Source organism: Cryptomeria japonica, unplaced genomic scaffold, assembly GCF_030272615.1.
Source record: "Cryptomeria japonica unplaced genomic scaffold, Sugi_1.0 HiC_scaffold_79, whole genome shotgun sequence".
NCBI lineage: Eukaryota > Viridiplantae > Streptophyta > Pinopsida > Cupressales > Cupressaceae > Cryptomeria > Cryptomeria japonica.
The window spans coordinates 447,881-463,616 of NW_026728901.1; the positions used below are offsets into that span (position 1 = coordinate 447,881).

General features: G+C 30.7%; 1 protein-coding gene across 1 annotated transcript; it reads left to right on the forward strand.

Annotated features, from left to right (window-relative positions):
• Positions 1-4,247: 4,247 nt before the first annotated feature.
• LOC131864176 (receptor-like protein Cf-9) lies at positions 4,248-6,311 on the forward strand. The gene has a single exon (XM_059215194.1). The coding sequence runs from the start codon at positions 4,248-4,250 to the stop codon at positions 6,309-6,311; it is 2,064 nt and encodes a 687-aa protein (XP_059071177.1).
• Positions 6,312-15,736: the final 9,425 nt, after the last annotated feature.

Consider the following 15,736-nt stretch of genomic DNA (forward strand, 5'->3'; position numbering starts at 1 on the left):
TCTCCTAAACCCCCGGGTCCATCTAAGCATCATGCGGACCCTACCAACCTTTCATGAAGACAAGGTCATAGGTCTGCCATTCTAGGCCTTCCCACAACACCTTGAGCCTATACAAGCACTCAACCATGTGCTAGGTACAATATCTTAATTAAATTAATAACTACCCACCCCCTAATCAATTATTAGGTTATCACTTATTAACTGACTTTCAAGGGGTTATCCTGCCAACCATTTCGGGTGCGGCCCCTGCTCGAAAGCCACTCTCTCTCCTAGGACACTAACAGGAAAGGTCTCTCTATGAGAACTCTATGGCAAAATTGACAGCCATATCTAATCCTGGCATACAATCGGTGAAAGATTCACCATCACTAACCCAGGATTGACCATTTGGAAACATAACACACAATGGCTCACATCCACAGGGTTTATACAATGACACCAGACTAAGATGGTATACGTCATAAGACAAATGACAACTCACCAAAATTGCAACGAAATTTAAACTTGATTGTAGCTACTATAACACAAGATCCTAAACAAGCAATCTTTTCTTAAAGCAATCAAATGCATAAATCACTTGTAAATAAGATTTCCATAAATAAAGAATTCACATCTATATGACTGTAAGGAAACGATGAAGTCACATGTCTAATAAAATTAATTGAAAACACATTTAAAATTTAACCCCCCAATCATTAGATCATGATTAATCTACAATTAACCCAAGTTGGTTATAACCATGATTTAAATTAAATTTCCAATTCAAACGTGTCTATATCCTCGTTCTTGTAGGTAGATGTAGGTTGGGATTCTCTCTTCCTTTATTAGTTTTTTGTGGTTAGGTCTCCTAAATTTGTCTACGACTATCACGACCCTAGACTAGGTTATGCTATGGATACTTAGATTTGGCAACTAAATCTTGCTTTGGGTCTTCCTTACCTTGATTCATCTTCGATACATCAGTAAGTTTTTGTCAGGAAGGTTTGAGAGTATATTGATCTATCTTGTCTTGAAATCTTTGGGTATGTTCTCATAGTGGAAATCTATGGAAGTGTTGGTATTAAGACAAAACATGGGAATTTATCAATTTTGGGTTACAGTTGCTCGTAATTCTCAATTCAAACTAGCCTAATAGTGTGCAGGAAGAATGTGGTTTCTGTTTTGACAATCTGACTCTGTAGGATTCAGGTGGAGGTCTTCGTCATGTCTTCCTCAGAACAACACCATCTCAATATGAGTAGAATATGACTCCATTGTAGTCAAATTATGCATCCATCAGCAATGGAACGAGTATGGTGTTCTCGATAGGAATTATCAATTGTAATTTTCTATATTGGCATCTGGCCATTTATTGTATTACCTGATTATTTCCAGGAATTATTTTTCCTTGGGCAAGACTGGAGCTTTTCTTCACCCGATTCTTTCCTACCAGTTCCCACACTGAATTGGGTTGTAAACTTTCATGTATTTTCATTTTATTAATACAATTATTCGGCCACGACCTATTATTCATCAAAATAAAAAAACACTAGTGCATAATCTTCTTTAGTACCACATGAATCAAGTAGGGTGGTATTTATAGACACCATTTCTAGGAACTTAGTAAGCAAGGGTTATGTTCTTATTAGATAGTGCATTAAGTAGACTAAATTAATGGCAATGAATGAGGATTAAAGACATTAAGAAAGTATGTAGGACACCTAGAATGATGTTGCAAGCTAATGATGCCCTTACTAGGATGTTACATGATCTTTCTATTATATTTTCATGTAAATATTATTTTGATTATCTCATGATAATTTAAATGAAGTGAAATTAGTCCTTACAAACAATAACCTAGGTTGTAATGTGGAATAAATTAGACTTTAATTGAATAATAATGGTAAAAAAGGAATGAAATTATCTAATCCAATTTAAACTGTTAGGTTCAAATATGCATGTATGCAAGTGACCTACATGAATTATGCATTTGTGGGTGTAATCTAGGATGATGAATGGTGGAGATTTGATATGATTACTTTTGGTTTTAATTGTGTTTTTTTTTTAATGAAAATTTTGGGTCACACTCAGTTAAAATCAAACTGACAATTCATAAATATCCATTGTTAAAATCAAAAGTAATAATATCAATTCTTCGCCGACTATGAAAAAATCATGCCAACTAATGGTGGAGATTATTGATTATGTTCATACCTTTGAGATGCATGGAGATGAAATGAGATTGGGATAAAATCATTGAAATTCGATGTAAAATTATGTCAGGACATATACTAATCAATACTTAAAAGATAACCTAATCAAATTAGGCCTAAAACATAAAAGAAGAGGACATGAATATACAATCTTTTCTATTACAATATGGATAAATATAAACATTAGCAAAATTAAAGAAAAAATTAAAACAAAGCAATTTGAAATTTTGTTGCCAATCCTTGGATGAGTTTGGATAAAAACGATGTTTCCACTCTATGTATGATTTTTTTTTTAATATATGAGATTCACAAACAATTTTTTTTTAAATATATTAGAAACTTGAATTTAATTACTATATAATCATATTTAATTTTTTAATCATAAAATAAAATTAGTTTTTTATCAAAACTCTATTACCTATATAATTTTATAATGATAAACAGTTAATGAATAAACCACAATTTAAAAAATTGCTTGATATTCAACATAGATTTTTTTTTAAAAATGCTTGGCCTGAAAACATCTCAACTCCAAAAATTTAGTTTGTGCCCCTGATTTCTTTATTATTCTTGTATTTTTTAAGTATGTTCCATTTTTGTGTGAGGTGTATGATCTGGTCTATGTTTTCCAGTGATCTCAATTTTATGTGAAAGCTTTTCCTGGTCGATACGAATATTTGTGGAAAAGAAATGCACAGGATTTAAGTCTAATAAAAATTGTCAGTCAATGTTGGAAATAATTGGATTGAAAAATATATAGTCACAATTTACATAGTTAATTTTCCATATTGACACGCCATATTCTTGTTTTACACGATACCCATCACATTCAAATTGGACCCTCGGATTTGTTGTGCCTTACCTTCACATGACTTTTCCACCCATTGAAAATGACAAAAATGTTACAGTATTGATGTGACACTCTTTCTTTGTAGAGATATATTCATCATTCGTCTCCCATGATTTCTGATCATCTCTTTTCTTTCAAAGTAAAGATAATAAGAATTTTAGTTTCCAAAACAATGGAAGCTATGTTTGCAATTATAACAATATTATGCTGCTTCACTTCCCCTGCAATTGCATGCCCCTTCCCTGAAAGAAATCTTCTCCTGGATTTCAAGGCAGCAGTTGTAGATGAGTATAACACTCTTAACTTCCTGGCACGGATTCAATTGCTGCACGTGGAGAGGAGTCAGTTGTAATCTCCGCACAGGCCATGTTTCTCGACTGGATCTGAGTGGATTCAATTTGGAAGGTAACATCAGTTCATCGCTGTTCCAACTTGCACGGTTGGAGCACCTCGATCTCAGTGACAACCTCTTCAAGGGTAAATTCAGTCCTCCCCATAATAGAAAGTTGGAGAGTCTCACTTTTCTTGACTTGTCATTTGCTGGTTATGTAAATGAATCCTTTCTGGGTGATGTAAGTGAATTTTACGTGAGTTTGGAAAGCTTATCAAATCTGGTGAGCTTGGAATACCTCTCTCTTGCTGAAGTGAACATCTCTGTAAACAAAGAGTGGGGTGAAGTTGTTGGCAGTCTATCCAACCTTCAACAACTCAGCATGTCTGACTGTGGGCTTGGAGGACAAATTCCCAATTCCCTTCTCAACCTCACCTCTCTGCTTCATCTCGATCTATCAGAGAACTATTTGTCAGCACATATACCAGCTTGGTTTGAAAATGTGACTGGGCGCTTGGTCTCTCTTGATCTCTCTGGGAATTACGATCTTGGAGGAGACCTTTCTTTCATTGGACAACGAAAGTCTTCTTTGTCACTAACCAGCATTGATCTCTCAGGGACAGCCATCAAGGGCCGAATTCCATCTGCTATATGGAATATCTCATGCTTGGAGCATCTTCGTCTTTCAGATACCAGAATTGAAGGTGAGATTCCAGCTTCTATTGCGAATTCGTTGTCCTTGCGAAGTCTTGATCTATCAGATACCAGAATTGAAGGTGAGATTCCATCTGCTATAGGGAATTTGTTGTCCTTGCCAAGTCTTGATCTATGACTTACCGGAATTGAAGGTGAGATTCCATTTTCTATATGGAATATGTCGTCCTTGAAGGATCTTCTTCTATCAGATACCAGAATTGAAGGTGAGATTCCATCTGCTATATGGAATGCGTTGTCCTTGGAAAGTCTTTATCTGTCGTATACCGGAATTGAAGGTGAGATTCCATCTGCTATAGGGAATGTGTCGTCCTTGAAGAGTGTATATCTGTCAGATAACAGAATTGAAGGTGAGATTCCTCTGTCCATAGTCAATCTCTCTAAACTTGTTTCTTTGGAGCTGTCCTACAACAAGTTAACAGGGGCAATCCCCCCTTCGTTGGACTCACTCTCTTCTCTTGTTAGTCTTCACCTTAATGCCAACGAATTGAATGGTACGATTCCATCTACAATTTCAAATCTTGTTAACTTAAGAAGCCTTTGGCTCCACTCCAATAGTTTAAGCGGCCTCATTTCCCTTTCCGTATTCGATAATCTCACTAGTCTTGATAGCCTGTATCTTTCTTACAATCAGTTAACTGTAAACATTGATTCAACATGGATTCCGCAGTTTAAGCTTTCCGCTTTGGCATTAGGCTCTTGCAATTTAGATAGAATTCCATCGTTTCTTGTGACCCAATACGACTTGGAATATCTAGACCTATCTGCTAACAGTATCCAAACAAATATTCCATCTTGGATATGGAACTTACCCAGCCTTTATAGTTTGAACCTTAGCTGTAATCAATTAACTGGGTCATTGCCATCTAGACAAACCTTACCCATGTATTTTGACTCTCTAGATTTGCACAATAATAGCCTAGAAGGTTCTCTTCATCTTCCTCTCGCTGGAGCTTATCTGCTAGATCTGTCGATGAATCAGTTTAATGGTTCTATTCCTAGTCACATCGGTGCGTATCTTGAAAATGCAATGTTCTTATCCTTGTCGCGGAATAACCTCAGCGGAGCGATTCCAGATTCTATTTGCACTCCATATTTGCAGGTTCTTGACCTTTCAAAAAATACGCTGAGCAGTGTCATTCCTCCTCATTTAACCAGGAATTGTTCTTCTCTTAGTGTTCTAGATTTGGCAGAGAATCATCTGGAAGGTAAATTGCCAGCAGAGTGGGGCAACATTACAAACATGCATACATTGAAGCTCAATGGTAATCATTTGAGAGGAGTTATTCCCTCATCCATTTCAGAAGGCCGATCTCTGCAAGTATTGGATTTGGGAAATAATGATATGGAAGGCACCCTTCCCCACTGGATTGGAAAGCTCTCACAGCTGCATGTTTTGGTCTTAAGGTCTAATCATTTTCATGGCAGTATCCCACGCCAGGTAATTGGCCTTCCGAATCTTCAAATTCTGGATCTTTCTGGCAACCACCTTTCAGGAGCTATTCCAAGCAACCTTACAAACCTGCTTGCAATGGTCAATGCATCGCAGAATAATTCAAACCATTTGGAAGACGTTAGATATACAAATAAAATTACAATTTCCTGGAAAGGCTGGGATGTTGAATTTGTGAAAGTTCTCTTTATTCTTAAATGTATTGATCTTTCAAACAACAGTTTATCAGGGAGCATTCCTTTTAAAATGGGATCTCTTCAAGGCTTGATAGCCCTTAACCTTTCAAGGAATCATCTCAGTGGCCGAATCCCAAAAACATTGGGACACATGGATCAGCTAGAGTCTCTGGACCTCTCGCTAAACAGGTTGAATGGCAACATTCCCTTAGAACTTGAGTTCCTGAGTTATTTGGAGTTCTTGAATCTATCTTACAACATGCTTGATGGAAAAGTACCCCATGGAGGACAGTTCCTAACTTTTGGGGAGTCGTCCTACTTAGGCAATCTTAAGCTAAGTGGGATTCCATTTACCAATATAAGCGTCTGCAACAACTCTTCTGGCTATGGCAACTGCACAAGTATTGAGAGAATTGGTGAAGCAAAGAATTCAGATGGTGAAATGATAGGATGGGCAGTGGGACTTGGATTGAGTTATGGTATGGGATTCTCTATTGTGATTGGAGTATTGACTTTAAATAAGAGGGTGAGAAAGAGAGCCTTCCAATTTTATGATGTTGTAATATTAGCTATTGATGGGTGTATTCGAGGTTAATAGATGAAAGTAGATACAACTGTATAGAGGGTTTTGTTAGTATAATGACAAAGTTTTTTTTTAGTATATGGCCGCTGCAAATTTATTAGTATGAGGTGTGTTAGAAATTGTTGGTGTTAATGATGACAGAAACATTTCAAGGGGTAATATATGAAATTCAAAATGATTCCTTGGTTTTAGCTTTTCTAGTGTAAAGGTGTTTTTTCTTCATCGGTGTATATGAAGTTTTTTTAAAGTGTTTTTGTTTTATTAAATAATTTGATGTGTAAAATGTAATTTTAAGGGATGAAATTGTACATTTTATTATTTTAAAAATTATAGTATTTAATTTAATTTTTTGTATTATTTGATTTTTATTTTAAAATTTATTATGTTTTATTATAATTTATTTTGATCTCTAACGATTCTTATTAATATATTTTTTTAATTTACAAATATGTTATATTATAGGATCATTTTTTTGGACCAAGTAATATAGTTCAACCAAATTTATGTCCATTTCAAAATGTAAATATCTTGATTTGTGGGTGATCTTTCTACAATATGTTTTTGAGCAATTGAACATCTCCTCCCCTCTATAGGATGAAGTTCACAAACCCTTATTTAAAGGAAATATCGTAAAGACTAAAATCTTTGCCAAGGAAAAATTAAGATTGATCAAAAATAGAAAAACAAACTAGATTGAGGTAAATAATGAAAAGGAACATGGAAGAAAAGTTTTAAAGTTTCATTTATGAACTTCTTCAAAGTAAATAATGTTTGAAATAAAGGTAAACATCTATAGAATGATAATCTAGTTTTAGTAATTATAATTATTGATCCAATGCAAAACCAAATAGAGATAACAGGAAAACAAATTAGGGAAAACAAAGGAAATAAAAGAATATATGAAAAATATAATATTTATGTGGAAATATATTTTTGAGAAAAAAATAAACACAAGAAGAGATGTGCACTGGTCTATATAAATTTCAATAGAGTTTACAATACATCACTAGCACCCTTCACTTTTTGTCTTTATTTCAACATTGTCTATTCTTTTATTTGAACTCTCTGTCTTGTCGCAATCTTAATACAATGCCCTCATTAAAATGTGTTTCCTTCTAAGGAAATGAATCCTACCATAATTTTTATGACCTAATGATGAATGGTTTAGATTGACTAAAAAATTATATAATTTTACAATGCAATTTTCTAAAAAATTCCATTTGGGAGAACTACCCTAGAACCCCTGCTAGGGAGAATCTTGGAGGGGCAACAGTAGTGGGGGGTAAGTGCTCCCACACCCCTTTTTAGGTATTGAGATCTAAATGTAGCTGAAATAAGACCATTTCTTAGTGAGTACATATTCCATTATGGAATTTTACAAACAGAAGGAATAATTAATTATACAAGATTTACAAGGTTGATGGCACCTTAATCATAACAAATGAGACATATACATTGCATTCATACAACTTTGACCATTAAATATACTTGGCTTTATTTTGTTGTACCTTTGGACCTTTCTCAAATACAGATTGCTAATTGAAACATTGAATGATTTGAAGGAACTATTTTTGAAAACCATATTATATAACCTCATTACAAGTATGTAATTCTATTACATTTAAAAAATATTGGATGAAATAGATCATATTTTGTCTATAATAATTGAGCTTAGGTAGACTATTTTGAAATTGTACAAAGTAAATGGGTGAACTAAAAGTACTCTATAAATATTGTATCAACTTACAACTGCCCTTTGTATGGCTTCTTGCTTTCATAGAGCTCTCATTGTTATTATGTTAGATGCAACCTACATTAACAATCACAAAAGTGACAATCTAAATTTTACTTGATAAAATTCCTAACTACAAAACTATTCATATTTATTGACATTTCAAGTAATGATTTATTCATCTATTTAAATTTTTAAATTCATACATATAAAAGAAACTAAGAATGACTACTTACATCAAATAATTAATCTTATTTCTTTCTCAATAATATATTTCACTACAAATCAATATATTATTATAATTAATCGATAGGCTATCTCTTGTGGGACACCCCGGATTCCAAAAAAATAAATAAATAAATTTCACATTGCTGTTGTTTCATTTCAGTTGTCTAAAAAGGTGTGGTTACTAATTTTTTCGTTTCTTCACCTTTACATAGGTTTTCCCTTGTCTCCACACATTGCTACACACTCCCCTTTCAACATTACACTCTTCTTCTCCTCGCACACCCAACCATGCTTATCTTCATCTTTTGGTACTTTTTTTCTAAATGTTTCAGATATTGGTTTTTGTAATTCTTATTCTTAAATCTAATAAAAAATAATAATAATTTAAGCTAACACAATAAATTGTATACTAACAAGAAATCAATTATAGATTAATTAATTGTGATAGTAATTGAAATGCAAGTATTATGAGGTTAAAATATGTTTTGTGATCAAATTTGATGTTGGCAAATTTTGACACTTATCAAATTTGATGTTGATAACTTTTGATTATAAATTAAAAAGAAAAATCTTACAATATGCTAGTATGTTCTAATTTTAATAAATGTTCGTATAATCTTATGAGGATGTGGTAGTAATGTTGTATTGATGTTCTTAATTAGATTTTAGTATGGATTAGTTTGGATCAAAATTAATTAATTAGATGACTAAATATGATTTGTGGTTTGCCTTTCCATGTAACACTGTAATGTGCAAATCACATTTCCATGCTTATTTCAACATGACTTCCAAAAAAGAGGTATAAGTTTGGGCCAATTTGTTAAGGAAGTCAAGACATACATGATACACAAATAACATAGATGATACACAAATCAATTCCAAATTCCAATGGTGCCGTGGCGAATTCTTATTATTGATACGACAGATAATAGCGGACTGTTCAGCGCGTGTTGAGGACGTTTTCTAGAAAGCTACTATTGTTGGCGATAGCAAACTGACTTCCAAATAATATTCAATGTTCACATCTACATAGTTGTAAATTATTTTTCTACAGGTAGACTCTTCAAAGTCATATTTTTATATTAAGAAAATATGTTTCCTACAAAAATCATCATAGCACATGATTTGATTTTATGGGTAAACAATCCTTTTTTCATTGCCGTATTGCATGGGGTCATAGTAGATAGAGATGGGTAAGCATGGCGGTTCCAGTGCAATCCTCCGTTCTTTATTTTTTTCCGTTTCTTGGAATATTCTTGTTATAGCCGAAAATTCATTGCCGAAAATATAAAAATATAAAAGTTAAATTGGGGTAATCCTTATGTAATTTAGTAATATAATTTTCTTAAATATAATGAGAATAATTTATTTAAATATTATATAATAATAATATATTACTAAAAAAGATGTATATAATATTATAATATAATATCTTAATTTTAATTATTTCTTTTCAATTTAATATTTCTAACAAATACATTTTCACAAACTTTAATTAATTAATGAATTAATAGTCAATTAGTCCTCTTATGTTATTGTTTGATTCAATTATATTTAGACACTTTAGTTCTAAAAAATTAATGACATGCAAGTCAATTTTTATTTATTAAAAATGCAGAAGTAAAAAATCATATTTTGGCCCACTGTTATAGGGAATAGTTTTTTTATTTTCTCTATACAATATTTTTTTCAATTTCACATCCAATGCTTACATACTACACTATACAAGTCTAATTTCAATTTTTTAATGTGATTAAATAGGGAAAAGAAGTATAATTTTTGTTGAATTTGGTTCATAATTTCAATTTAGAGTTTGAAACATTCATCAAACTAAAATAATTAATCTTTCAACAATGAAAAAATATTCCAACCAACACCTACCACATTTATTTATCATTGATTCTAAAACTACGTACACCTATCCCTTTATTTAGTTATAATACATAATTCAATTTCGATTATCCATCCTAGCTCAATTATTAGATAATTATTTTTATTTATTTGTTTAATCTAGATTTATAGAAATAATGTTTTTTCTTATAATAAAACTAGCTAATGATCTTAATATCCATAAAACGTTTTTAAAAAAATACAATTGATTTTTTTTCTTTCCTAAATGTTAAACTTAATCTAACTTCTCATACATATTGCACAACTCATCATGGGCTTCCTCGACATGCTATTGTTAAAATTAAAGCAAACAACATATATACCTCTCTCTCTCTCTCTCTCTCTCTCTCTCTCTCTCTCTCTCTCTCTCTCTACACACACACACACACACGCACACACACACATTTATCTATCTCTTTCTCTCTATCTCTCTACTCTTATATATCTCTCCACCTCTTCCTCTCTATTTCTCCCTCTACCTGTCTCTATCTCTATCTATTGTTCTCTGTCTTCCTCTCCCCCTCTATTGCATCTCTACTTTCAACTACTCTAAACTAACCATATTGATGATAGGAACTCGAAGCTTTGTGTCTCTTGTTAATATTGTAGAAGATTTGAACTCAATACCATTAGATGCCTACAATATAAACTTTATCATTAAATAAGGTATGATTTGACAAAAAAATTCACTTTTATGAAAATGAACATTTTAATTAGCATGTTATTTATTTTTATTTTTAGGCTTTAATAAGATGAAATATTGGAAATTTTCTTATTCATCTATTATAGGTATTATTTTAACTCACGCATTTAATCATGGAGTTTCTTTCAAAATTAAGAATTTTTTCTTTTTTGTAAAGACAAAATCTACCAAAACAAAATAGTAGATGGTGTGTGGTGAACAACTCTATTATCTCAATGATAAAGAAAGAAAATGATAAGAAAATAATATTTTAACAAGGTTTAATTTAGTAGTTTTTGAGTCAAATATATTCATTTATATTTTAGGAGTAGTGATTTGAAATAATTTCAATTTATGATTTTTTTATTTTTAATACGATGAAATATTATATTTTTTTAATTCATTTATTGTAAATATTATTTTATTAAAATGTATTTAATCATGCAGTTTTTTTAAAATAAAAAACATCTAATTTATTCTAAAGAGAAAACTTATCAAATCAATTATGAAAAACATAATACAAAATTTCAAGTGATGTTTACAATGGTGAAGCATTCGATCATTCCTTGCCTATCCAATACTAGAATTACTTTGTCTCAAAATTTAAAATGATATTTAGCATGGTCAAAAATTAAAACTTTGTTATCCATCCATTACTAGCACGACTTTGTATCAAATGCATTTAACCATAGCTTTTTATTCAAAATTAAGTAAACTTAACTTTACTCTAAAGACAAACCTACTAGATAGTAGATCAAAATTTCATGTAATCCTTATAGGAATGAAACATTGAAACTTTCCTCACCCATCTAGTACTAGTACTACATTGCCTCAAATTTGTACGTGATGTTTGTAAGATTGGAAGCTTTGAAAAATTTCTTACCCATCCATTAATATCTAAAATAAAATTTAAGGTGACATTTACATTGGTCAAGAATTTGAACTTTTTAACCCATATACTACTAGAACTACTTTAACTCAAATGAACTTAGTTATGAAGTTCCTTTCAAAATTTAAAAAAACACTTAAAACTTCCTCTAAAGACAAAATTTATTAAACTGTTTTAAAAAATATTTTACAATATTTTAGGTAATGTTTACAATGGTCAAACATTGGAATTTTGGTTACCCATTCATTATTGATACTAATTTGAATCAATTATGTTTAATCATGGATTTTACTTTAAAATAAAGAACACTTTAACGTTTTCTCTATTGACAAAACCTGCCAAAGCAATTAAGAAAATGTAGTACAAAATTCTAGGTGATATTTAATCGAGATAAGTATTCAAAATTTTGTTACCCTTCCATTAGTAGTAGTGCTTTCACTAAAATGCATTTAATCATGGAGTTAACTTAAAATAAATAATAATTAATTTTCCACTAAACACAATACCTAGAAAACCATTAAAAAAATATACAAATGTTTAGGTGGTAATGTTACCAAAATTTTATCACACTTAAAAAACTTGGTGACCTACAACAGGTCCTATGTATTGCAGAGAAAAGGTACACAATTTTTTTCCAAGTTTACTATCTTTATTAAAAAAAATGTATGCCATACAAGTATCTTATTTCCAATATGAAATATATGAATCAAGAAAGAAAACATCTGCATGTAATATATCTTTATTTATAAAGAGAAAACTATTCACAAGATCCCACACAAGTCGTGGGAATAGCTGAGAAAAGATCACATTGATCATAGAAATGCAAACACAAAAGGAACAGAAGAATGTAGGAAGAAGGGAAAGAAAGAACCCATCGTTGCTTGAATAGGTTGATGAATTCTGGAGAAGGGTCTTCTGGTCAGCTTCGTAGATCCAATCATCCCGTTGTCCACTCCATGAGATGACCTGAAATAGAGAGAAAAATAATTTCGTTAGAGCTTCGGGTTACTCTTACATACATAAACCTACTCCTACTATGCATGCACCGCTATATCAGATTCAGAATAGAGAAGATCAATGTAGAAAAGATGTAATGAGAAAACAACAAGTATCATGTTCTATCTAACTTGTTTGTTCCATGTGCAAATACAGGTTTCCATTTAATAAATATCAAGTATGTGGGTTAAAATGGGCTTTCGAAGGGGTTGAGCTCAGCATACATGTCACTACTCACAAAATATTTACAAGGTTGATGGTAATCCCAACAAACAAGAGTTATATAGGTTGGATTCCTAGAACTTTGACCATTAAATATACTTGGCTTTTCTTTATTGCTTCCAACATTTTACCTTTGGATCTTTTTTGAAATACAAAGTGCTAATTGAAACATTGAATGATTTGAATGAACCATTTTTAAAAATAATATTATATTACCTCATTACAAGTATGTAATTCTATTAGATTTAAAAAATAATGGATGAAATAGATGATATTTTGTCTATAATAATTGAGCCTAGGTTAACTATTTTAGAATTCTACAAAGTATTGAGTGAATTAAAAGTGCTCTACAAATATTATATCAACTTACAACTACCCTTTGTATGGATTTTTTCTTTCATAGAGCTCTTATTGTCATGATGCTAGATGCAACCTAACTCTACAATCACAAAGTCACAATCTAGACTTGGTAAATTTCCCAACTATGATACCACTTAGATTATTGATATTTCAATTAATGATTTCTTCATCTTTTTAATTTTTTAAATTCGTGCATGTAAAAAAATTTAAGAATCACCTATTTACATCAATTGATTAATCTTATTTATTTCTCAATAATATATTTCATTAAAAATCAGTTTACTATTATTGTAATATAAAATATTATTAATATATTTATTTTATAATCATCTCTAAATACAAATTTCACTTAACACATACCAATCAATTGTTATATTTAGAAGAAACACAACCACTAGTTTTCACAACAAAACTAAACTATCCATTCAAAATTAGAAAGTTTACTGTGTGATGCATTTGTCTTTCCATTGTTCAAGATGGCAAAGACATGTCGATTTAAGAATGAATGCAAATTGAATGTTCAATTGCATATTCCAAACATTTTATAGGCAATGAATTATAAGTATTCATGATCAAACCAAATGTTGTGTGCATTTCTAGTCATTGCCGACCATTGTTCCCACTAAATAAAATGAAAGTCACATAAAAAATTTTATTCACTAAATTTCTTTTAGAAGGACTCTTCCCAACAAATAAAAGTCACATAATTGACTTAGAGAATGTGATAAACTAGAATTGTATTAAATAGATATTTTGTGAGCTTACACAAAAATGAACAACCTTTTAAATTATAATAAAATATTTTAAATTTTTTATTAAAAATTATTCATCAAAGATATATATATTTAGTTGAAAAATATTATATATTTGAAGAATATAAATTAATGGTTATAAAATTAATCTAATTTCTAAGATAATAATTTTATTTTAATGTTATTTTGATTTTGTACATTAATTAAAGTACATATAGAAAAATAGTTAGCTATAATTATAATTATTTTTAAATTTTTTTAATAAAATATTATGTTAAAATCATGTAATTTTAGGAACAACATTTTTAAAAAGTTTTCTTTAGAAAAAGTATATTATTCATGTTAATCACTTTTCATTAAAAGCACTCGATAAATATTCCTAAATATTCTTGATCTTTTTGTTTACTTATATCAAGATATGAGAATGTGTTATGTGATATAATTTGAACAATTCTTTTCAAGGAAAATATAAATTTTCAATGTGAAGACTAAAATACAAAGTTAATTAAAATTTTAAAAATCCATAAAAATATTCAACTCCCTTGCATTCACCATATATAGTTTCTCTCGTTAGAAATAAGAAAATGTCCATACAATAAGTTTAATCTATATATAAATTCTATGATGATGTACTAAATGTGATGCTAGAATATATTATGTAATTAAGGGATTCTCTAGAATTTATAATTCATTCTCATGTTTATGCATTCATTTTAGATTATATACATATAATACCTATTTCATTCTTAAAAGTTGCACAATACATACTAATCTATTAATCTTCCCATTGCTATACTCTTTAGTTCTCACTTATATGCTTCCTACACTTTAATAAATAGATCTTCGAGTTTATGATTCCTTGGTTGCATATATTCACTCAAACCAGTTTTAAACATTATATGGTACTTTTTTTTTTAACATTATAGAACTAGAAAGCTGCTAGATACGGTTTGAACTAGTTTGCTAGGATGGATACCTTTTTTTTTTTTAAGAAGGTAGGTATTCTTAGACAATAATTACCCCATATTTGCCTTTTTGGAAGGTATGTATCCCCAATGAGGATCCCTTCTCTTTGTTTCAAAATGCATATCCTTGATAAGGATCCCTTTACCCTTATTTAAATACATATATATGATTTGTGATGATTCCTTCCTTTCTTAGAGGTGTGTATATCATTCATAAGGATATGTTACTCACTTGGACGCATGCATCATTATTGTGTATCTCTTCTTCATGTTCAAGGTGTGTTTTCTTGATATGGATCTCTCTCTTATCCTTGAGGTATTAGTATAAAAATATGCTAACATATAAAGGGGAGTATATGACCTCCTTTTTGTGTATTATTTTCTTTGGTGTGCCCCATAAGTGGTGGCATTGTGTTGCATAACACTCCCTAAGGTGTGATCATCAAATCTATCTCTTACAGTTTTTGTGGTATATGACTTCTCTTGATCATCTACTATAGTGTGAGCTATTAGTGTGATCCATTTTTACATTCCTTAATGTTTTGATTGTATATGATTCAACCAATATAACATAAATTTCTAGCCAATGACATCCATTTCATATGACTCATCATGATCATCTAGTACGACATGGCTTGCTATTTTGATCTCTATTGTTGTTTACATTCCATAAAGAAATTATTATATAGTAGAGTGTGTCTTTCTAGTTTTTTTTTTGGTT

Excerpts from the sequence above, each read along its gene's own strand:
- LOC131864176 (XM_059215194.1), top strand. The coding sequence starts at position 4,248 with ATGTCGTCCTTGAAGGATCTTCTTCTATCAGATACCAGAATTGAAGGT.